Source organism: Electrophorus electricus, chromosome 4 (assembly GCF_013358815.1).
Source record: "Electrophorus electricus isolate fEleEle1 chromosome 4, fEleEle1.pri, whole genome shotgun sequence".
Taxonomy (NCBI): Eukaryota; Metazoa; Chordata; class Actinopteri; order Gymnotiformes; family Gymnotidae; genus Electrophorus; species Electrophorus electricus.
The window spans coordinates 18,336,565-18,357,597 of NC_049538.1; the positions used below are offsets into that span (position 1 = coordinate 18,336,565).

Below are 21,033 nucleotides of genomic sequence, written 5' to 3' on the forward strand. Positions count from 1 at the left end.
CGCTTTTTTTTTTTTTTTTTTTTTTTTTTTTTTAAACGAGTACAACAAATAGTTTAGCCAAAATTAATTAAGAAATAAAGTAAGGTCTTAGCCGGCTAACTTTAAACGTTTTAATTTGTCGCATCAGCTTCCCGTGTCATGCAGTGCCGTCACTTCCTTTAACATAACGGTTTGTGCAGAGCTGTCAAACCAGTAGCTAGTGTGGAGGTGTTCCGTATTGGCTTTTAAAACTAGCTAGCTGGGTACTTTTGTGCGGACAAATGTAAATAGTGAGTTTGCCAAAGATACCGCTTTCCGTACGTAACACACAGCATTAGGCCAACATTTGTTGTCCAGCAACGCTTAACGACGAAGTCCAGAGACGTCGTAACAGGGTTAGTAGCACTAGCTATAGCTAACTAGCTTGCTAGCTAAGTTAGCTAAATTAAAATCTTTAGTTTTGTGTAGATAAATTTAGGAAGTTGCATGATCCTGTACAGAACATATTTTTAATTTATCTTTAAAATTGATTTTGGTATCGAAATACAGAAAACGTCCGATCCAATAACGTGTTTAGTAGTCGTTTACGCTCGATGAGTTTTAATGGCTTTAAAAAATGGCTTCTGTCTTGGTTTTTCCTCTTTAACAGCCTTTTTAGGACAGTAGTTGGAACGTCACATATAACAATAGGGCAATTAAAGAGGAAGTTAAAAGGACTATAAATAACAATGATGTTTTCTCGTTCTGACATCCAAAGTACTGCCTGTCTCGGTACATGTTCGGAAATTGCGTTATGCCACGTCAAAAACTGACGTTTGTTGGGAGAATTTAGTTGGCGTTAGGGTTGCGGGAAGTGGGTGGGTGGTGTGCTGTCTGCCACACGGTAAGCTACCCTAAAGGGAGTGTCTTTAATATGAGCATTCTCTGAACGCATTAAAACAGAAGCCTTTTTATTTCACACTAAAGCATGGAGGCACATAGCTCAGGGCTAAATAGGAAGAGGAGAAGAGAGGGACCAAATGGAGAAACAGAGAATGACGAACGAGCCAGAAAAATCCCGAGAAGGACCTCGGTGAGTGAAGCATTTGTAAAATCTGCCTGTGATGTTACATCAAACTGCAGTTAAACTTGTAGGCCACACAGTGATGTGTGTGTGTGTGGGGGGGGTTATTCCAGGGCCTGAAAGAACCTGCCCCCTTTGCTGATCAGTTAGAGGTTGTGACCACTCAATACACTCGTGTGAGCTTAGACGAAGCGCGCCTTGGCACACCAGGTAGTGCCATGCTGTTCACCTCTCAATGACTTTTTCTCCTTTTTATAAGTAAAATGTTTCTGTATAAATTAAAGGAACAGCATATCTAGTGACCCTGTTGTACTTCTCTGATTCTTTTTGTGTTCCACCTTATGTTTAGAGAATCGTCCAGTGCGTGTATATGCTGATGGGATTTTTGACATGTTCCACTCTGGACACGCCCGGGCCCTGATGCAAGCCAAATGTCTTTTCCCCAACACTCATCTCATTGTAGGCGGTAAGGGTGACACAAGCCCACTCCCAGAACTGCAGCCTTTTACTCCTCTAAGTGATTAACCTCCCAGCCTCAAGTCTGCCAGGTTGTTTTGCGAACTGAAAACACTCGCTTGAGTTAAACCAGGAATGTCCCGAAGTCATGTCCTTTAACCTGTGTCTCTATGCAGTGTGCAGTGATGACCTGACGCACAAGCTCAAGGGTTTCACCGTTATGAATGAGGACGAGCGCTATGATGCCGTGAGTCACTGTCGCTATGTGGATGAGGTGGTGAGGAATGCGCCGTGGACGCTGACGCCAGAGTTCTTGGCCAAACATAGAGTGAGTGGTGTGTCGAGTCCAGCCAAAACACACCATCAGGTGTCCTGCTTGGGGAATGTTTTTAACATGCTAAGGAGACAAAAGCACCTCTCTGGTTCCACAAGTATAGTTCGTGTGCGTTCATGGCTCGGCTAAACTTGTCAGAATACCTCAGGGTGATGTTTCTTTTCTCCCTGTCTGATCAGATTGACTTTGTTGCCCATGATGACATCCCATATGTTTCAGCGGAGAGTGATGATGTTTACAAGCACATAAAGGAAGCAGGTGGGTGATAAACCAACAGTTAGCATGACACAGGGGATGTTATGCATTCTACAGCAGTTGGATCGTCACTGCGGTTTCAATTACCAGTCTGTTGCTAGATTCCATCTGTTCATTGTCTTTATGACTGAGGGAATGATCATCTTATTCCAAGGCATGTTTGCACCCACGCAGAGGACAGAGGGCATCTCAACGTCTGACATAATCACGCGCATCGTCCGTGACTACGATGTCTATGTGCGACGCAACTTGCAGAGGGGCTACACTGCCAAAGAGCTTAATGTTAGCTTCATTAATGTGAGTTCAGCCAACACCTTCGTCGGCACCTTCCAAAACAAACAAAAAAAATATCGCAGAATATGTTTCTTTTGAGAAAGCAAAGGTCAGTAATTAGCCTGCTGAGAAGTTATAGTTGATTGATCTGAGTGGGCCTGTATAGTTCTAGCCATACTATATAACATGATCTTTGCAGGAGAAGAAGTACCACCTGCAGGAGCGTGTGGATAAGGTTAAGCAGAAGGTGCGCGATGTGGAGGAGAAGAGCAAAGAGTTCGTGCAAAAGGTCGAGGAAAAGAGCATCGACCTCATCCAGAAGTGGGAGGAGAAGTCCCGCGAATTCATCGGCAACTTTCTTCAGATGTTTGGGCCAGACGGGGCGCTGGTGAGGCACTCTTCTTTATCCCCTGGATAAATACGAAACCAGCTGCATTCATTACAATAAATGCTGCCGTTGACATTGCAGCCGTTAACCCCTTCCGTGCCTCTTCTGTTTGGCTGGTCTTCAGAAACACATGCTGAAGGAGGGCAAAGGGCGGATGCTGCAGGCAATCAGCCCCAGGCACAGCCCGAGCAGCAGCCCCACGCGAGAGGAGCGCTCACCCTCGCCCGTCTTCCGCCTCCCCTTCTTCACCAAGACGTCTCCTCCCAGCTCGCCTCCACACTACAGCGACGCACACAGCATCAGCGAGGATGAGGACGAGTAGACGGCTCCGCTCTTTCCTTCTGTTTCTTCTTCTCATGCGATCGCGTTAAGCCGTTCGCTAGGAATCGGGTGCCTGCACGCAGCTGTTGTCAAATCAGTCTGGGTTTTGGGGTTGGTGGGGGTTTTTTCCGTTTAACCTCTATCTGACATTATCCCACTTTAAAACTATGAGGAAATGGTGAGTCAGAGTGCTCATCTGTGACACACCATTGTGAGTAAATTGATCTAGTGTTGGAGTCTGGTAAGGAGTTCTGGTGTATCCAATACCCCTTGTGCTCTCTTTGACCAGAGTCGGCCTTAACGATTGTGGGGAGAGGCATATGAGTGTTTAGGGTTTTTGTTTCTTGAAAAGTATTTATCATTATGCCTCATCAGTACCTAATAATGTATTATGTAAAAGCACATGTGTATAATGTTTAATCAATTAGTGCACAGACTTGTAATACTAAATCTACTACGGTCAAACTGCTGAAACCAGCACCAGAGCGCTATGCACACTGTATCACCTGTCAGGGTTAGGGCTACTCTCATCACTCATAGGCTTATCCCCCCCCTCCCTCTTTGAGTCCTTCTTCGTCCAACAAATTTCACGATTGAATAAGGCACACAAATGCACACACACACACACACTCACACATATACTGTATACTGTTTATTTAACAAAGAGGCACTTATGTATATTAGCACCAGGGAACCAAAAAAAAAACCTCATTTACATCTATTGTCTATCTGTCTGATTGGATTTTCTCAAGCCTTATTTTAGACCGATTCCAAGCTGGGGTGGGGGGAGTAGGACGGCATTGGGCTTAGTTAGAACAGCCCCTTCCAGTTTTGACTAATGGAATGTAATTCCTTTCTTACACTGTAAAGCACTGGAACGGCTGCCATAGTGAAAACTGCAGATAATCATTCCTCTGGGAAAAGGTCACGCTAATCATTCCACTGTGAGGGCAAAAGCCATACTGTCTGTGTCCTTCTCCCTGCACTGTTAAATACATGTTTTTAGTACTTTGGACAGGATCAAATTGCTTATTTTTATGACTTGTTTTATTAGTCAAACATGTTCACTTAATCATCAGTATCTATCGATCTATTTTTATTATAATTCTTTTTAAATTTCCCATCTGTGGTAATAAAAGTGAGTTTCACATTCTTTATTAGGCTTTGCATCTGTGCTGAGATTTATTAGGGGTGTATTACCCCATCCAACACTAGTACAAAGCTATGCAAAGTAATTATTTTGTAGGTTGGCTGTGATAGTGAAGGGTTTAGTTTTACTGGACTTGGCAACCCTCGTTACCCCTAAGGTCTGTGCTGCAATGTGGCACCAGTCCTGGCCGTATTGGAAAGAATTTCCCCCGTAAATGTTTATATTACTTGTACCTAGCAACCAACAACGCTAAAAGAAAATGGTCTGGGAACTTGTATGATTTTATTATGTTTGACACAGGGATAGTAGAGTGGAGGCACAGTAGAATGTATCAAAGTCCCTTACTTGTAGCTGAGGAAATAATTGTGGGCTTGGACATGTCTGCCAAGAGGAATATAATCAAGGGGTTATTTAGCATTTTTTCTGAGGATGTAGTTGTCATTACTGGAACAAAACCTTATGCAGTGCAGGGAGAAGGTACAATGAATGCACTCACTGACTGTATTCTTATGCAGTGTGTGTGTCTGTCAGCAGCTTTACTTAGTTAACCTCCATTTAATGAGTGACACCCTAATACCCTAGAAAAACTTCTGTTTGACTTTTTCACAGTCAAATATGGTAATAAATCAGTGATATACAAAAAAAGCTTCTAGTGTTCCTACTGCACCTTTCCTTATATATTTAATATGTGCCGTTTCAGCCATTTAACCTGTCTCTATGTATGAGCCATCTAACGTGTTTCTACATTGATCTTCCACTTGGCGTCTACCACTGAAAGATTCTTCCGCTACAAAACTGTCCCATGGAACCGGCAGCTGAGCGGTTAAGCTCAGCCTGAGGTTATGGCGAGCTGGTTGGAGTGGTTTTAAGGGCTGGAGGTAGGCATGAGTTCTGAGTCGGTCTCTCATCATCAGCTGTTGTTGGAGGAGCGCTCTGGCTTCAGCCTAATGGCCCAGGAGTTGGCAGAAACAACACTGCCACGACGGAGAATGCGGCAAGTGTACGTTCCCTCGTTGAACTCGTTGGCCACAATGCGAAGATCCCGGCCTTTGATGGATATGTATCCGGGTATGGAGGTCACCAGCTGCTCCCCATCTTTATACCAGCTGGGTGAGCAGGGGGGTGCATCATCAAACTGTCAGCTCACTGACTCACCAAGAAATGTACAAAGACATACTTTTCTGGACGGCTATAAAATAACTGACACTGGTTACAGTAGCTCCTAGCAACAAAATGGGTTGCAGTGTTTACAAAGTTTTAGGGCTTAAATCTGTTTCTTCTTCCCACTCGGTGTGAGCTGCAGTTCTTGTAGAGGTAATACCTGACTTTTGGAGGCACTCTTGTATTTTTGGTCCCACAGCGGAAGCCGACTACTTTCCCCCGAGGCACCACCTTGATCTTCACGTTGGCAGGGGGAGATGTAGGGGTAGTCACAGCATCCAGGGGCTCTGATGTACAAATAAGTCTTTCATATTTCAAAACTCTTAGTGTGTATCCTAAAAATACTCAGTAACTCTGTGGAAAATATAATGATGACACAGCATGTAATAATGAGTCTTGGAACAAGATTCCATTAGAGTCCACTTAAACTTTTTTTTTTTTTTTTTTTTTTTTGGTAGCTAGGATTTTTTTTCAAGGCTCTCACCATAACACAAGTCACACCGCTGAGGGCAGTGCTTTTTCATAAAGCTCCGTCTCCTTTCACAGAACCCCAGCCGGGCCCAGGGGTCACACACACGCTTCTTATCCAAGCAGCCTAAAACATAAGTGCATGCATTCTTTTAGTTTAATATGCATGTTTTTCACACACCTGGAAAAGGAATATAGTCTCTAACAGTCTGGACTCTTAACAAGCTCTTGAGCCCATGCAAGCAGACAAAAGAATAGCTTACATCACATGATCTGAAAGAAAGAGCACCTGCCCCCAAAAGGCTCCCTCTCTGTGATCACTGGAAGTGAATGCTTCATTTACCATAAAGACGCTGGATGCCCCAGATATCATCCTGAGCAACGTTGCGCTGCCCGGTGTAAGTGGCATTGGGGTGCATTAGAGCGTTGGGATCCCGTGAATGCCATAGCCCGAGAGCATGGCCAACCTCGTGGGCAGCAACCTGAACAAGATCGTTGAGCCACGCACCTGTGAAAGGAGGAAGGGTGAAGAAATAATCAGTCCAAAACACAGAAGGAGAAGAAAAGGGAGAGAGAGCCAAATGGAGCATAACAGATATACAGAGAGAGATGATGGTATGCTTAAACGAGCACACAGAGTAATGAACACCCCACCAATAAAACTCCAAACAAACTAATCACACTCCAGAGGGAGACTGCATACCCTGCTTCCAGCTAAAGCGAGACTTGCCCAGAATCCAGAACTCATGGTTGTCGAAGTGGATCTCTCCCCGGGGGGGCAGGAAGGCATGGGCCAGCTCTCCGTTCAGGCCATCAAAGCAGGGGTGCAGCGGTGACCCCCAGCAGTCGGTGTGATTGAATGTGTAGAAACCTGATCCCCAACATGTACCATGACACAACAAGCTTGGGCTTTTGGAAACTAATAGATCTGGAGCTAATCAGTGAATGTAAGCAATTTATTTCCAGAACAACAAGAAAATAACTCAAAATATTGAGACATGCAATATCGATTTGAATGACAGACTTGTTCTTTAAGTGTCTGATAGCAGCACTATTAGCTCTAAAAGGATATTATTTAAAATCATCAAGTATGGTGCAACTTTGTTGCTTGTTGTTTAGTTAGTAATATCTTCACACAGCCAAGCTCACCAATAATGATGTCAGCACTCTTGTTGGGCTTGGTGATTTCAGTAAAGGTTAGAGGGGAGACATCACTCCATTTATTGAAGGCAATCCTTATGGCTTTCCGGGTGTCATTCTTACTGAGGGTGTTGGGAAACTTTGTAATCCTTTAAGACAGAGAAGTACTAATTATCTGTATGCATGCACACTCATCTTCATTCTGTACATCTGCCATTTCCAAGTTCAAACATTAACAAGCATATGTATTTCCTCCCTTTATCCCTCTCCCCTTTCTCTGACTTCCTACTCTCATCCATCTGTGCCCTTTGATCCTCTGATCACTCAGCCGTCCCCTTTATGAAATGACCCACTGTGTGTCACCTGTGCCTTCAATGTTTCCTTTTACTTTAGCTGTTAATTCAGTTTGATTACGCACTGTAACACCCCAAATACCTCTCTACCTAACCTCGACCCTGAGGCTCACTTGTAAGTGATGTTAAAGTGCTCCCACTTGTAGCCCAGGGGGTTGATGGCGTAGCGTTTGGCCCGAGCCAGCGGCACTCTTGGGCTGTTGCCCCAGGAGTGCAGGAGGGGCTCCTGTAGTGGCTTGTTGACCTATCGATGGGTAAGAGAATACAAGAAGGGGAAAGCAACTGAGCTGAATTATTTGCTTCTCTGCTCACCTACATTTTAATCTACCCTTATTTAAACGTCACAATAACACTAAAAACTCCTGACTTATAAGAGTGCCGATAGGAAACAAACAGTCTATGCAACAATATAGCAAAGAAATCCTGAACAGATGTTGGCCCCTGTGCCAAGTCTCTTCCGATAGCCCTGTCCTCTGCCTGCTCATCTTAGTAACTGTGGACCTATGGCCAAGTGCTGAAATATCTGTCACCCATATGTGAACAAAATAACCCAGAACCCTTACCCCTCCTCCAAGTATTTTCAAGCCATTGAAACTAACTCTAAAAAAAAAAAGGTCTAGTCGTGATGAGCCTTCAATCAAATTTTAAATAACTTCTTTCGCACTTCACGTTATACTTAAGTGGTTTGCCAAACGGAGATGCTACGACTGATAAGATTTCACTCCATGATTTTGTCTAGCTTAGAGCATGATGTAAGCAGTTTAAATCATGCAGGCTTAATTACACAATCTAATAATACATAAATAACAATAGTGTAGTAATAAGCAACCGATTTAACAACTCTTACCGATTCTGTTCTCCCATCAACAAAAATAAGCAGCAACAATGCCAGAGGCACCATTTTTAACCAAATCCATCGCATCCCAAAAGCCGCTTGGTAAACTCAAAAGTTCTTTGCTCTGCTGGTTAACTTGAAGAAAACAGACGTTTCGATATGTATGTATATTCTTAACAATGCACGTTTCCTTCAAAAAATCGGTAGAACAGCGTGGCAGATTACTGCGGGGAAAGGCATATGCAAGTGTGTGCGCATTCGTGCGGTAGACAGACGCGGCTCGTTACCCCTGTCCCACCGTGTCTTAGGGGGCCGGCGGCGGCAGGGTGCGTGTCACCGCGGGACAGACCTGGAAAACTGTTCATACGGATGACATGACACGTGCTGCTTTTCAGAGACCGCAAAAGCTTTCCAAGGGTTTACGCATGTATTCTCCAACTTTCCCAAACGGCACCAACCACTTTTAAGTTTCCTTCTGAACTTTCGCCATCGCTTCAGAGCGCGAATCTGATCGTCCGTAAAGGCTGGGTGTGTGTGAAAGCGCCGCCCCGCTTCTATGTGACACTTGGGTACTCTGCATTTTCACGCTACTTGCAGCGTTACAGAGTTGGAACGCTGTTTCTGTGATTATAAAACTATTATTTAGAGGGCTGTATACCATGAAAAGATCGTATATTTGGAGGAAGCAATTTGTAGACCAGAAAACAGGTACGCCGGTGTGTTTAGGCAGGTTCCTTTCTGCTTTTGCACTAAGATATAATTGGATATAAGGGGAACAATATAAACTGGTCCACGTGCATTTTCTAACTTTTACGCTCACACCACCCGACCTGACACATTGACATGTGAGTAGTGTGAGCAGGAATTATCACCTCCTCTCACCTGCCCCACAAAAAATAGGACTATGCTTGGAAGAAGTTAAACCTCAAAGTGTGCAATAAAAAACTTACCAGAAACATTCACATTCTTAACATTCAAACCAGATCCACCAAGGCATGGCCTGGTCCACATTTCTGCTATTGGTGCTGTCTTAGGTGTTCTGCAAGTCAACTTCAAACAAAAGGGCTGACACCGGCATTTTAAAGGCCTGCAACTTATGCATGCATGGGCTGTACTCATTAAAAATACACTGTGGAGAATGAGGTGAATATTTGGCAATTGCGCAGTTTGGCGTAATGCATGGCGTCCCTGGCCAAATGGCCTTCAGTCTCTTACTAACGCCATTAGCCCATTTGACCCCCGGAGGGATGAAGGACAGTGTGTGATTTACCAAAGTGCTGCAATGCTGTTAAGTCAGGTCATTAGCAACAAAGCTCCGGTATTGACCAAAGTGAAATCATTACAATATGACGGATTTCATTAGGTCAAGGAATCATTTGTCCAAAGACTCTTGTATAACCTCCAGTTCAAAATTCATAGGACAAGTAAGAACGTTCTAACAAGAAGGTTTATAAGAACTATTTTAGTCTTGATTGTAAATCAGTTATTGCTAGATAATATAGAAAACAAATGAGTGGACATTATTTCTAAATAAAGTAACAAAAAATCAGACAAAGACAATAGAAAACAGGTTTTTAACACTCAAGAGATGGGCACATTATCCCATGAAAGCATTCCGTTCTGACCTGAAAGTCTGGTTATTTAACAAAGATGTGTGTGACGGTGCTGAATTAACAGACTATGGGATTCCTGAAGGAGAAGACAAACATTGATTGGGCGAAGGACAACTGAAAAGCGGACTCATAACTTCCGCCCTTCATTTTGGCAGGGGGCCCGGAGGCTTGGCAGCTTGCCAGGTGACTGCAGAACCAGAGGCTGGTTGACCCTGTGTTGTCACTCACTCTGGGAAGGAGCAAGGAATGAAAGAAGAGGGAGGTGGAAGGGCAAAGTAGAGAAAGAGCGGCAAGACAGGAGCACCTCTTTCACGGGCCTTGAGAGACGAGACTTTAATTGGCCATCGATCCATCAGTCCGACCGTCCTTTGGCTCCAACAACCGATTAATGATTGGCCGTGACAGCAGGCCGAGCACACAGATGACCAGTTACTTCTGCATTTGCAGGCTCGTGCATACAAACCCAAAAGTATAACTTTGATGCATAGTGTCAACTCCTTCCTCTCAACCTTGAACATACTGTAACACAGGGTGCCCAAGGCCAGTCCTGGAGAACTATTGCCCTGCAGTTTATTTCCAACCCTAATGTTAATATTCGAGCCAGGTGTGCTAGACTAGGGTGGGAACTAAACTCTGCAGGGCCTGTAGCTTACCAGGACCAGATTTTTACACCTGTGCTATAACAATATACCCTCAGCTGCAAAGGTCTTGGTAGTACTACTCAATTTTCACAGTAAAGAAACCAAACAGTAGCAGTTTTTTTTCTTTTTATTAGGATTAACAAGACAAATCACAAAGTTACCAAATGAAGTGCACACACACCAAAGCTGAGGGATCAAGCCCCTAGGACCCTCACCATCTCTCAGAGCTGAAGAACACACAGACAGCAAGTCCCTGTCCGTGTCCAAACATAAAACAGGTTAGGAACATTTATAGTGTTATCTGAACACTGCAGTCAGAACACAGGCACAAACATGTCAATGGCAGAGGGCAACCCAGTTTTCAGTGGAAGCAGGCTTAAACAAGGCAGTAAGTCTCACTGAGAGTGAAATAAAAATTCCTTTACCTCCATCTTTCTTTTTTTGGGGGGGAGATCACAATATCTGAAACTGGCATGAGGAACAGAGAGAGAGAGAGAGAGAGAGAGAGAGAGAGAGAGAGAGAGAGAGAGAGAGTTCATACTTCCATCCAACTCTGCCAAAATCTCAGTGAGCAGGGAAAAATTCAAGTTACCCTGAAACTGAGTTAAGCCCTGGTTCAGTTTCAAAGGAATGCCAGTAGCTCATCTGCTGTGGCTTCTCTGGCCCTTTTGAATCCACATTCAGTTATACTATCACATTTGTGCCATAAATCTTAAGAGGAAAAATAGTATTTGGAGAAACACTGGGGGGGGGGGGGGGGTTTGAGAAGAGGGCGACATCAGTGCACTGGAGAAATAAAAGGTATACGTTAAACCTCCCGTAAACAACCTGGTCAACACCCAAGCACATTTGGGGGCAGACAAAAGTGAAATTCCTGAGAGATGTTGGGGGACCCCCTGCTACAGAGGCTCACTCTCCTCACAGACACACAATCAGCTCTGACAAAACCCAAAGCAGAAACTGTCCTACATTAGCCTGGCAGTTCACTTTTACCCCTTTATGGTGTATATAATTTGTATACACATACATACAGCTGGGATTATTCTATTAGTATTTTGTTGCTTTACATCTCATTTCTGAGAATTTTGGTCACACAGAGAAAGTCTGGCAAACACAACAGTAAAGACCAAAGCAGACAACTGTTGCTCAATATTAGTTATATGACAAAATATTTCTGAGGCAGCCTGAAGTACAGCCAGTGAAAAAGAATATAAGTGATACAAGTTGGGGCAAGAGCATTGATGAATACACAAAAACACTGCTTAAAAAGACATGGACAATATCCAGTTTAACAATGCCTAATATACCTGGTGTGAAGGGAAAAAAAGAGACCTCATGTATAAAGGAAAAAGGTGTACAATTTATGGTGTTCATTAGCCAACAACATTACAGCATAAAGTACAAACACCAAACAGATTTGTGTGGGATTGATGGGAGTTTAAAAGAAGCCGTATCAACATTGATGATGCCTGTGCACAGAAGCACAGGTTCATTGCTAATCACTTGTTAGGGTGAATGGGACCAATGCCCCACCGCTCCCAGCAATCAGTGGGGGGGGGTCAGGAATGCACATGGTCAAATCAGAGGAGGAAGAATTGGTGGACTGATAGAAAAGGGGCCTCATCTTATAGCAGGTTATTACATATGAAGGAGGAAGGGACGATAATGAAGGGAAACGAGTCTTTCATATTCTTTGTTCATCAACATGTCTAAACTTTAAATCTATTTTTTTTTTTATCCACAGGACAAGTCTGTATTATCTTAATGATGATTATTTTTAAATCTTTTGTCCCTTCCCCCCATAATTGTTTTATGTTGTTGGTGGGAAAAGGAGAGAGGAGGGAGCAAGACAATGAGTGAAGGCCAACATTCTGCACCTCTTCTCCCCCCATGCCTTGCCATCCCTCCTCCTCCTCTCCTCGTTGTGTGGGCTGGAAGGCCACCGTTAGCAGCGTGTCTCGTAGATGCCGCTGCGACCGATGTAGCGGACCCATTTAATCACGTCGTGGTCGCTGTAGTTCAGCTTGGGCTCAAACACTTTCAGGTAGCGAACCTTGAGGCCAGAGGGGGCGAAGGGCACCTGGATGGGAGGAACCAAGTGTTCATCAGCATGCACAAAACACCAAAGAAGCCATACATGAAAAGAAAAGGAGTAAATGGAATGCAAGGATAAAAGCACTCAGGTTATTGAGCTCCTTACACCACTTGGGCTTGACGTAGGAATGCAATTCATGCTTGTGTGTAGTGTATGCGGACGAGTTAACCCAAATTCCAGCTTGATCTACGCCCTTGGGAACTCGATCAGGGGACCAAACTGACCTCAAAGTTCATCGAGATGGGTGGACGTGCCCATTTTTTCTTGTCATTGGTGGGCAGCAGCTCAATCTCAGCACTGATCTGGGACTCTTTCATACCTGCCATGCGCTTAATTCTGTGGGCAGAGTGATTAACATGGTTGAAGCGCGCCAATATAAGCAGGAGAACTGGGAGCAGTCAAGGACATCAGCCTCCAGTTTGGGAGAGCAATGCAGAGCTTCTGCCTCACTTAACACACCCAACTCAACTCATCACCCAATTACCAATGCCTTCACCAACTGCATTCCATGTTGCTGCGACATGGGACATACTGATCTCTGGAGGACCTGTGCCTGGAAGCTCTGATGTACACATCACTTGAGAGCATGCACATGCAACTTACTTCCATACGATGGCGTTCTCACTGGCCTTGTACTTGGCTTTTCCTTTCATGCAGATCACCTGCACACCACTGGTGTTGAGAGGGGTGGGGATGCGCACCTGAGACATAGAACGTTATACAGTACCTCAATTAGTGCTGGGTTTGCTGTTTCAAATGTCATTATTACATGCAATACCTACTGCTTTGCATTAAACTCATCTTAACTCAGAGTGGGTGCACCCACATTTTCTATCATGCAACTTTCAAAGATCTCCAGACCCTCACAAAGCAACCTTAGCCAGGATATTAGCCACTAGAAGTCGTTAGCTACAGCCTGCAAATTTTTTTTTCTTAAACAAACCATCTGCATGTTTGTATCTAACTGATGTAGTGGATCTGATCTGCTGTGTAACAAATTAGGAGCCACAAAACACACATTTCCTCTTAGAATCTGATAGAACAAGGCAAGAAAACCATTTCCCCATCAGCCATGTTCTCTGGTGTGGTGAAAACACCCTCAAAGTTCACCTCTATCTTCTGCGCCAGCAGCGAGGGTTTGAAGTTGGACTTGATGACCACCTTCACCTCCAACTTGGTGCGGCCCACCTCCCTGACCAGGGGGATGACGCGGAACGGAAGAATAATGTCCTTAGTAGTGCGGTACCTACAGCAAGCACACGTGGGGGTTAGTACAGCTCAACAAGCACAAGGACGTGTGATGTATACATATAGACAAATGCTCGCATGTGCGCATGCACGTACCGCATGAGCTCATACTCTCCATCCGGGGGAATGAAGCTGATGCTTCGCTCTGAGTCAAACTTGCTGAGCCGTACACACTGGTGGAAGGTGCAGTCATCAATGGCTATGGACTGCTTCCCACTACTGCGAATGCGCACACACACACTTGCATCAACTAACATAGGACTTGAGGCAAGAGCAGTGTGTGTGTGTGTGAGCAATGCACTGAAGTAATTTGTGCTCCCACTACTTTGACCACAACAAAATCAAAATTCAAAATTCCTTTTGTAGTGTTCTGCAAGCGCTTTCTCTATAGAGAAGTATTCAGTAAGCCGTGTTGTGGTCAGAGGTCGGGAAAGTGAGGGGTTTATGGGTGTAATAAAATGTCTCATATGCACATAGACTTATACAAACAAGAAGAGAGATGGTGAACCAACCATTCTACTAAAGATGTTGACAGGGTATGGGTGGGGCAGCGGTGGTGGCTAATTTTTAAAAAAAATTTTTTTACAAAAAGGACAGGACAGAAATTCATGAGTTCAAAAAAAGTGAAGATCTTTAATACTGGACACAAATAACTAAACACAGAAAGACCTCACCTTATTAGTATGTTTTTCCAAATACTAACAGAGAAACGTAGCCAGCAGAGGCACACTTGTGCCGTGCCATGCAAGTTATTCCAGCACAAAAGAGCCTAGTCCTACATCATGACACAAACACACCTGACTTGACAGACACTAATACAGGACAATAAGCAGATGGAACACTAGCTCAGTTCAGGAGTGAGAGGTACGCTACCTGCCCCCCAACTCACTGCAGTCCGGCAAAGAGAGAGAAAGAAGAAAACGGCACACAACAAAAATAAAGAGAACAGAGGATGAACTGAAGGACAAAGCGCTGGCAATAGCAGTAGAAACTGAAGAGAAGCTACTACTTAAGACACATACCAGCACACCAACGCAATAAACGGCCAGGACAGAAAATGTGACCATGCAAGACACCACTGGGATCCTCGGCAACCTCACCACATTGGGTTCACTTTATTTATTATTTTCTTACGTAGATATGACATGATAATTATATTCTCAAGCCTTGAGTCTTACCACTGACTTGAGAAAAGCACAGGCATAAAACAGGCACGGTGTATTGTCGGCATGTCCATACCTCTTGCCTGCGTCATCGGTAGTGCCTCCCTTGCCCTGCTTGTCAATGACGATCTTGTCATTCATGCCAAATTTGCACTCGGGCATCCCGCTCAAGTAGCTCTTCATGACCACGCGGCCCGAGACGTGTGCGCTCAGGACTTGACCTGCATCCAGACACGGTCATTACAGACTGCACCACAGGCACAGGGTGTGCCAATGGCCGTCCACGCTGCTCTCAACGCTTGGTCCTCTTAACTCCAGATCAGCAACAATAATAATAATTAACAAAATAAATAAATAAATCCATATACTTGTTTAGCACCCTTCACACTCAAAATGCAGCACTTGGTGCTTCGCAATATATGCTAAAATCTATAGCAAAATGACATAGGAAGGCTTAAGGAAAATAAACTGAAAATAAGATGAAATAATAAAAATAAAAAAAAGTTACTGATGTGCCAGAGGGATTCAAAACGTGAACTGTGGAGTGAGCGAGGGAAGCGCTTGCTGAGCGCTAGAGTCAGGGGCATTACCCTGCGGTGACATCAGCAGGTTCACGCTCTCCAGGACATCCAGAAAGAGCTCATTGCGGCGGTACTTGATGCCTTCACGCCTCCATCCTATCTGCCCAGTCACCTGACTGGTGATCTGGGACTGCTCCTCTTTTGTCTGGAGGACAGGAGAGCAAGAGGTGGGCTCAAAATAACTGACAGAAGCTAACCATTTAAGGTCCATTACTGATTTATTTTAATGTATTCGATAACAAAAACAGATTTAACAGAGCTTACATGATGCTAGACGGCAGCATTTAGAAGTGGTCAGACCAGGCAGTGTAGGGAGGGAGAGAAACATTACAAAACAGTTTTCATAAAACTAAGCAAACGAATATCAGTAATTGGGAAGTTACTTTAGATATGCATTTCACCAAGCTACTAACTATTCTCCACTACAAGCAATGAAGGCACTTCAGTGAGCACCACAGCACCAAAAAACCCCAAAACAAAACAACCTTGCACAAGCTGGCTACTTTTATTATCGAACTAAGCTGCGTCTTCAATGACACCTGCTAGCCACTCCTAAACTGAAGGCAAAAAGCTTGCCAGCCCAATTATCAACAACAACAACCAATACAAATGCCACCTCATTTAAAGTGGGCAAAGTGGCAAGTAGCATTTGGCTCCTCCCACCTGGCTCTTGATCCCCTGCTGAGTGATGAATGTCTTGAGCGCACCAGTCTCCGAGTTCTGGGGGTAGCCAAAGTCCAGGATCTCTACAGGTGGGGGGAGATGACCAATCAGTGAACATGCGTTCATCCAATACATGGACACACACTCAAGACCATCAGCGAGTATTCTTCTCGGTACTCTAAAATGAAGAGCAGCTTAAGTTAAGACAGTCGCAACATCGGCCTTGAGGATTGGGGAGCTGTTGCTCTGTCGACGCTGTATTTTCTTTAGGCTTTGATTTTCCCATCTAGAAGTCATAAAAATCAAAACCTAAAAAAACAACAGCACAGCAGAAGCTGCAGGCACAGCTTGGAGAACTGCAGTGATACTAGAAAAAAGCAGAAGTCTAGACAGAAGGAGGGAACAGGTTCTACTTTCCATGACTAACTCCAGAGAACGAATGCACAACGGGAGTAAAAATATAATGTAATTACATTACGTCTTACAACTATAGCAATATAATAAAACTGGTGAACCATTACTGTAACAGTTAAAGGCTGGTTTACATTACCTAGAACAAAATTATTTAGACTCACACCCATAGAACTCTGACCCACCTCATAGTTCAGTATGCTCACAAAAAAGCAGTAGGGACTTGTTATAAAGATCAATTTGCACACAAACCTTACACAATACCACTACTGCAAAGAGGAATACAGCAACAAATGACATACACACCCATACATTTGGCTTAAGAAAATGTCAACATTTTTCACCATCTTCTCAAAGCAGAGCGAGACAGCCTAATATAGGCAGGCATACACTGCTGGTCTTCAAATTATATTGCATTGCATGCATAACTGGTAGATCCCCGGATATGTGCAGCAAGTCCAGTTCTTAGTTACTTTTAAATAGCACCCATCTAGTCAAATGTAGGAACACAAATAGGCTAGTACAGTCCGAACAGTAGCCATCAAGTTAAATGGTAAAAAAAAAATGTGCTAACAACTTTTTAAATTGCTCATTCACAATTCACACAACTCAAACTGTTGTTGGGATTACTTTTGGGTTATGAGTAAGATACCTTTAAAAAGGTAACAGCACAGTCAAGAAACAAACAAATAAATGAAAATCTCAAACGATTTTTTTTTTTTTACCGTCCAGCAGCTCATAGATCAGCACAAAGTTGTTCTTGATGTTCTCTTCACTGATTTTGCCAAAATAGGCGGTCATGACGTCACACATCTTGTAGAGGAACTCGAACACCATGGCAGCGTTGACGTTCTGCTTGGTGACGGCGGCTAGCCAGATATTAGAGCGCTTGACGTGAAAGAAGCTGGTGCGGGCGATGTTGGTGACGGGCGAGCGCACCTGCTGCCGTGCATGGATCACGTTCACGCGGAACGCGTCCACTGCGTTCCTCCTGCAAAAGAGAGGCACAGCCAGGAGAGCGAGTGCCAACACACACACACACATGAACGCTGAGAAGCATGGGGGTGGGGGGACTGAGGAGTGGAGAGACGGACAATAAAGAAAGAAGGGATACAAATACATACTACCCCCCCACCCCTCAACAAGACACAGAACCATGCAGTCTGAAGAGAATGCACTAGATGACAAAACGCATGAACAGTCTGGAGAGTATCCAAATTCATATTTGAAGCAGTGCAGACAGTGAACGCTCATCAGCCCAGCTGCAACACACACACCCTCTGTGTTCACAGCTTGGCAAGTGCTAAGAAACAGCTCACCTGGCGCATACTCATTCACATCACTAACTGGATTGGACACATGGCTGAGATCGTTTCTCTTTGCCATGCTTATGCACATCATAATGATAACGAGGCATGTGATAGCATAAAATAATCATAAGCCATAACATCTGGTCATGGGAATCTTTTCTCCCCTGCAACTATGGTATCCCGATGGTCTGTTCATTACATATCAGAATCTCCTTGCCACCTACCCTTGGAGCAGCTCCTCACTTTCAGGGTTGTTCAGCTCATACTAGTGACTCAGTCACTCAGACGTACACACACACACACTAAGATTCTGCGACAAGAAGCAGTCAAGGCAGTGATTTCCACACTCGTTGTAACCATAGCAACCCTGATTTGTACAGTCAGTGTCTGAGCTTTCAGGAACATTCACATCTTTTGGGGGTATTAAAACTTCTTGCACATACAAGTGCTGTAAGGGGTTCTCTTTGGTTTCAAATAAATTACTCTCAGCTCCTTGCAAAATGTATTCTAGCATTTCCACCTCTCTATCCCTGGTGGTATGGAGGGAAGGGGGGGGGGAGATTGGTGGAGAGACAAGGCTGCAGATAACATTCTGTTGAGCTTTCTGGCTACCAGACTGAGAAACACAATCAGCAGCTGAACTCATCTCATACATTCCTGCACAGCCGTCTCACACACAGAAAACAAAAGCACAAAGAATTAAAGAGGGAGAAACGGAGATGAAGAAGAAGAAGGAAGGTGGGGAAATGAGAAAGTGCAGGAGCACAGGCAAGGTTAGAATGTTCCCAGTACATGATGTGACATGTCAGAGACAAACACAATGTTTGCCTTTATCTCTCACAAACACATACCACACCACCTCACACCCACACCCTACAAGTTATCTAGGATGAAAATGAACATTGTACTTAAATCCATCAATGACAAGAATTATCTGCCAATATCCCATTTTAACCTCCCATTTAAGCCATCATTTCCTCTGCCTTTGTGATAAGACATTGAGGGGCTGAGCGGACCTCACCCTATGTCATCACGGTAGACACGGGAAATCAGCACCTCGCCCTTGTGGTTGTAGATGAAAAGTCCTCCGATCATGGTGGCAGCCCGTCTTAGTGTTCACCGGCCATGGTGAGAAATCTGCATGGAAGAGAACGGGGTTCAAGACAAAGTGACCCGACGTGACAGGAGCCTCCGCCACAAACACGGAAGCTACATCAAACCAGGAATGAGTGTGACATAGTGGGCCAGTGTGATCTTGAGCAACTATATGCAATTACTTCAAAAAGGGAATTTGGCAGTAAGACAAGGCTGATTTTGAAGCAAAATCAGGGAAACCTGATATGAATAAAGCAGTCCGACACCTCAATTTCTAACCACCGTTGACAGTTACAAATATAGTGGTCACAGAACCAATTTTGTCCCTAGTCTTTTTAGTTTAAAAAAATGTTATACAACCATACAAGGATATTTTCAATTCAAGAGCAAACTGCACCAGGCTTATAAAATAGAAATGCTGCTGTTTATTAACTATGCTACAGTGAAGGGATCGCTAATGCACAATTCACAATTACACAAACAATTTTACCCAACATCTCTCTTTACAAGAAAAATATGGCCCACTTAAGTCTCACTACTTTGGATTCAACATTCAACTCTGTTCTTTTAGGAAGGCCTAAACACACACCTAGTAAATACACTCAAGGAGAGAAATATGAGCACAAACATAAGATACACAAATTACTATAAGGAAGTAAAGCAAAAATGTTTGAGAAATCGTAAATTTTAAAAAGGTACCAGAAAGTAATACATCACCTCACAAATGAAACTTGGTCACTTAATCATATACGGCCCTTGCTTAACTTAAACGATGGCACCTTATAGTCTACTTGTGGAAATTATAAAAACTTGTATATTCCATAGCGCCCATGTTTTAAAAAAAAGTACAAATAAATCTTAGACCAAAAATGCTCCTGTCCTTGACCACCACATCCAGGTGACGTCCAAGGGTCTGGGTGTACATACAAACTGATGACAGACCCCCAAGAACTGTGCATGTGCATAAATGTTATACCGACGGTGTTTAAAAAACGCACCCACCAAACAAGTGAACGCGCAGGTTAACGGCAAGGCTTGTATAACGTTAGAAATCGCTAGCCAAATACGGACTTCATAAACCGCTAACTTACCTCCACGATTCCAACATTCAGCTCGAAACTGATTACAGCGGCAAGTAGCACAGTGCAGCACGACATACAGCTCCCTTACGTTTTGCCGCGATGATAGTAAGCAGTAATCTTAGGATATATTTCAAGGAACCGCAGCATCCAACATGTCCGCCGCCGTCCCAGTAACGGACCAGCCCACTGCGACGGCTGGGCTTGCCAAGAGGATTAGCAGGCGAGCTACCCGACACCGGCCGCTCAATGAAATTCATTACACTGCAGCCTACACCGACGCCGCTACTATAATTTGGATTAATATTTGTCCCGATTACGATTACCCATGCCAAACTCTACATGCAATCAAATGAATGTGTAATTTCAAAGCGAAATTCGCGACAAGTTAAAACTGATTAAAATGTCTGCCTGACCGGAAAAATATCTGACCATCACTGCTGGGTTAGCCGTGAACTCGCTATGCTACGATACGAGTTAACCTAGCTATTCCGTGATAAGCAAGCTCCATCGACTGCCTTTATTGACGTTATAACTATATTGGTATATGTATTATCTTAATTAAAATAGTTTCTAGATAATCCATAAATAACCTGTTTGTTCCCATGCTTTAATTTCGGCACAATAATACTAGCTAGCTTGGTTAGCTAGCAACTAATCATAGCTAGCAAACCTAGCTTGCTAAGACCCAATTTATTCTTTCAATTGAACTGTGACGGATTTGTTTAGTAAAATTCAGTCAACAGTTAAAATACCTCTCACTTACCAGCAACTGTCTGACTGCCCAAAACGGGGCTTGTTTCACCCCAATAGCAGTAGCTTTATAGCACTTACTCAGACAGTGCTCTCCCCAAGCTCTGCGGTCACTGATCAGTCATCCTGTTCAAGATGTCGACCGCTCCCTCCTTCCACACCGTTTTGTCAGCTGACACGACGCGCCGACGTTTTGTCCAACCCC

General features: G+C 43.9%; 3 protein-coding genes across 7 annotated transcripts; 1 reads left to right on the plus strand and 2 right to left on the minus strand.

The window, feature by feature from the left end:
* Positions 1-172: 172 nt before the first annotated feature.
* pcyt1ab (phosphate cytidylyltransferase 1, choline, alpha b) lies at positions 173-4,226 on the plus strand. Of its 2 annotated transcripts, none has more exons than XM_027009351.2 (9): positions 173-374; positions 946-1,051; positions 1,156-1,252; positions 1,392-1,508; positions 1,675-1,826; positions 2,012-2,090; positions 2,242-2,384; positions 2,560-2,748; positions 2,873-4,226. In XM_027009351.2, exons 2-9 carry the CDS (start codon positions 947-949, stop codon positions 3,068-3,070), a joined length of 1,080 nt encoding a protein of 359 aa, XP_026865152.1. In that variant the 5' UTR covers positions 173-374; position 946; the 3' UTR covers positions 3,071-4,226. The 2 variants fall into 2 exon arrangements, with proteins under 2 accessions (XP_026865152.1, XP_026865153.1); XM_027009352.2 differs by lacking the exon at positions 173-374 and adding an exon at positions 808-862.
* Positions 4,227-4,333: 107 nt separating this feature from the next.
* mmp23bb (matrix metallopeptidase 23bb) lies at positions 4,334-8,397 on the minus strand. The gene is made up of 8 exons (XM_027009379.2): positions 8,189-8,397; positions 7,455-7,585; positions 6,998-7,137; positions 6,552-6,719; positions 6,192-6,356; positions 5,865-5,975; positions 5,541-5,667; positions 4,334-5,325 (listed from the first exon to the last, which is right to left on the minus strand). The coding sequence occupies exons 1-8, from the start codon at positions 8,261-8,263 to the stop codon at positions 5,130-5,132; spliced, it is 1,113 nt and encodes a 370-aa protein (XP_026865180.2). The 5' UTR covers positions 8,264-8,397; the 3' UTR covers positions 4,334-5,129.
* A 2,145-nt stretch (positions 8,398-10,542) lies between these two features.
* ap2m1b (adaptor related protein complex 2 subunit mu 1b) lies at positions 10,543-21,009 on the minus strand. Of its 4 annotated transcripts, none has more exons than XM_027009349.2 (13): positions 20,910-21,009; positions 18,923-19,038; positions 17,317-17,582; positions 16,181-16,263; positions 15,782-15,787; positions 15,527-15,662; positions 15,013-15,157; positions 14,647-14,661; positions 13,870-13,992; positions 13,636-13,771; positions 13,129-13,226; positions 12,750-12,861; positions 10,543-12,510 (listed from the first exon to the last, which is right to left on the minus strand). In XM_027009349.2, exons 2-13 carry the CDS (start codon positions 18,994-18,996, stop codon positions 12,376-12,378), a joined length of 1,329 nt encoding a protein of 442 aa, XP_026865150.2. In that variant the 5' UTR covers positions 18,997-19,038; positions 20,910-21,009; the 3' UTR covers positions 10,543-12,375. The 4 variants fall into 4 exon arrangements, with proteins under 4 accessions (XP_026865150.2, XP_026865149.2, XP_035381698.1 ...); XM_027009348.2 differs by having other exon boundaries at positions 20,842-20,989; XM_035525805.1 differs by lacking the exon at positions 20,910-21,009 and adding an exon at positions 20,088-20,204.
* Between the last annotated feature and the right edge of the window lie 24 nt (positions 21,010-21,033).

Excerpts from the sequence above, each read along its gene's own strand:
- pcyt1ab (XM_027009351.2), top strand. The coding sequence starts at position 947 with ATGGAGGCACATAGCTCAGGGCTAAATAGGAAGAGGAGAAGAGAGGGA. Across the intron at positions 1,253-1,391 it reads AGCGCGCCTTGGCACACCAG|AGAATCGTCCAGTGCGTGTA; the intron begins GTAGTGCCATGC and ends CCTTATGTTTAG. Across the intron at positions 2,385-2,559 it reads TTAATGTTAGCTTCATTAAT|GAGAAGAAGTACCACCTGCA; the intron begins GTGAGTTCAGCC and ends TGATCTTTGCAG.
- mmp23bb (XM_027009379.2), bottom strand. The coding sequence starts at position 8,263 with ATGCGATGGATTTGGTTAAAAATGGTGCCTCTGGCATTGTTGCTGCTT. Across the intron at positions 7,138-7,454 it reads CACTTTAACATCACTTACAA|GATTACAAAGTTTCCCAACA; the intron begins GTGAGCCTCAGG and ends TCTGTCTTAAAG. Across the intron at positions 5,668-5,864 it reads GCGGTGTGACTTGTGTTATG|AGCCCCTGGATGCTGTGACT; the intron begins GTGAGAGCCTTG and ends TTTGTACATCAG.
- ap2m1b (XM_027009349.2), bottom strand. The coding sequence starts at position 18,996 with ATGATCGGAGGACTTTTCATCTACAACCACAAGGGCGAGGTGCTGATT. Across the intron at positions 16,264-17,316 it reads GATCTATGAGCTGCTGGACG|AGATCCTGGACTTTGGCTAC; the intron begins GTAAAAAAAAAA and ends CCCCACCTGTAG. Across the intron at positions 15,158-15,526 it reads CCTGCTGATGTCACCGCAGG|GTCAAGTCCTGAGCGCACAC; the intron begins GTAATGCCCCTG and ends GTCTGGATGCAG.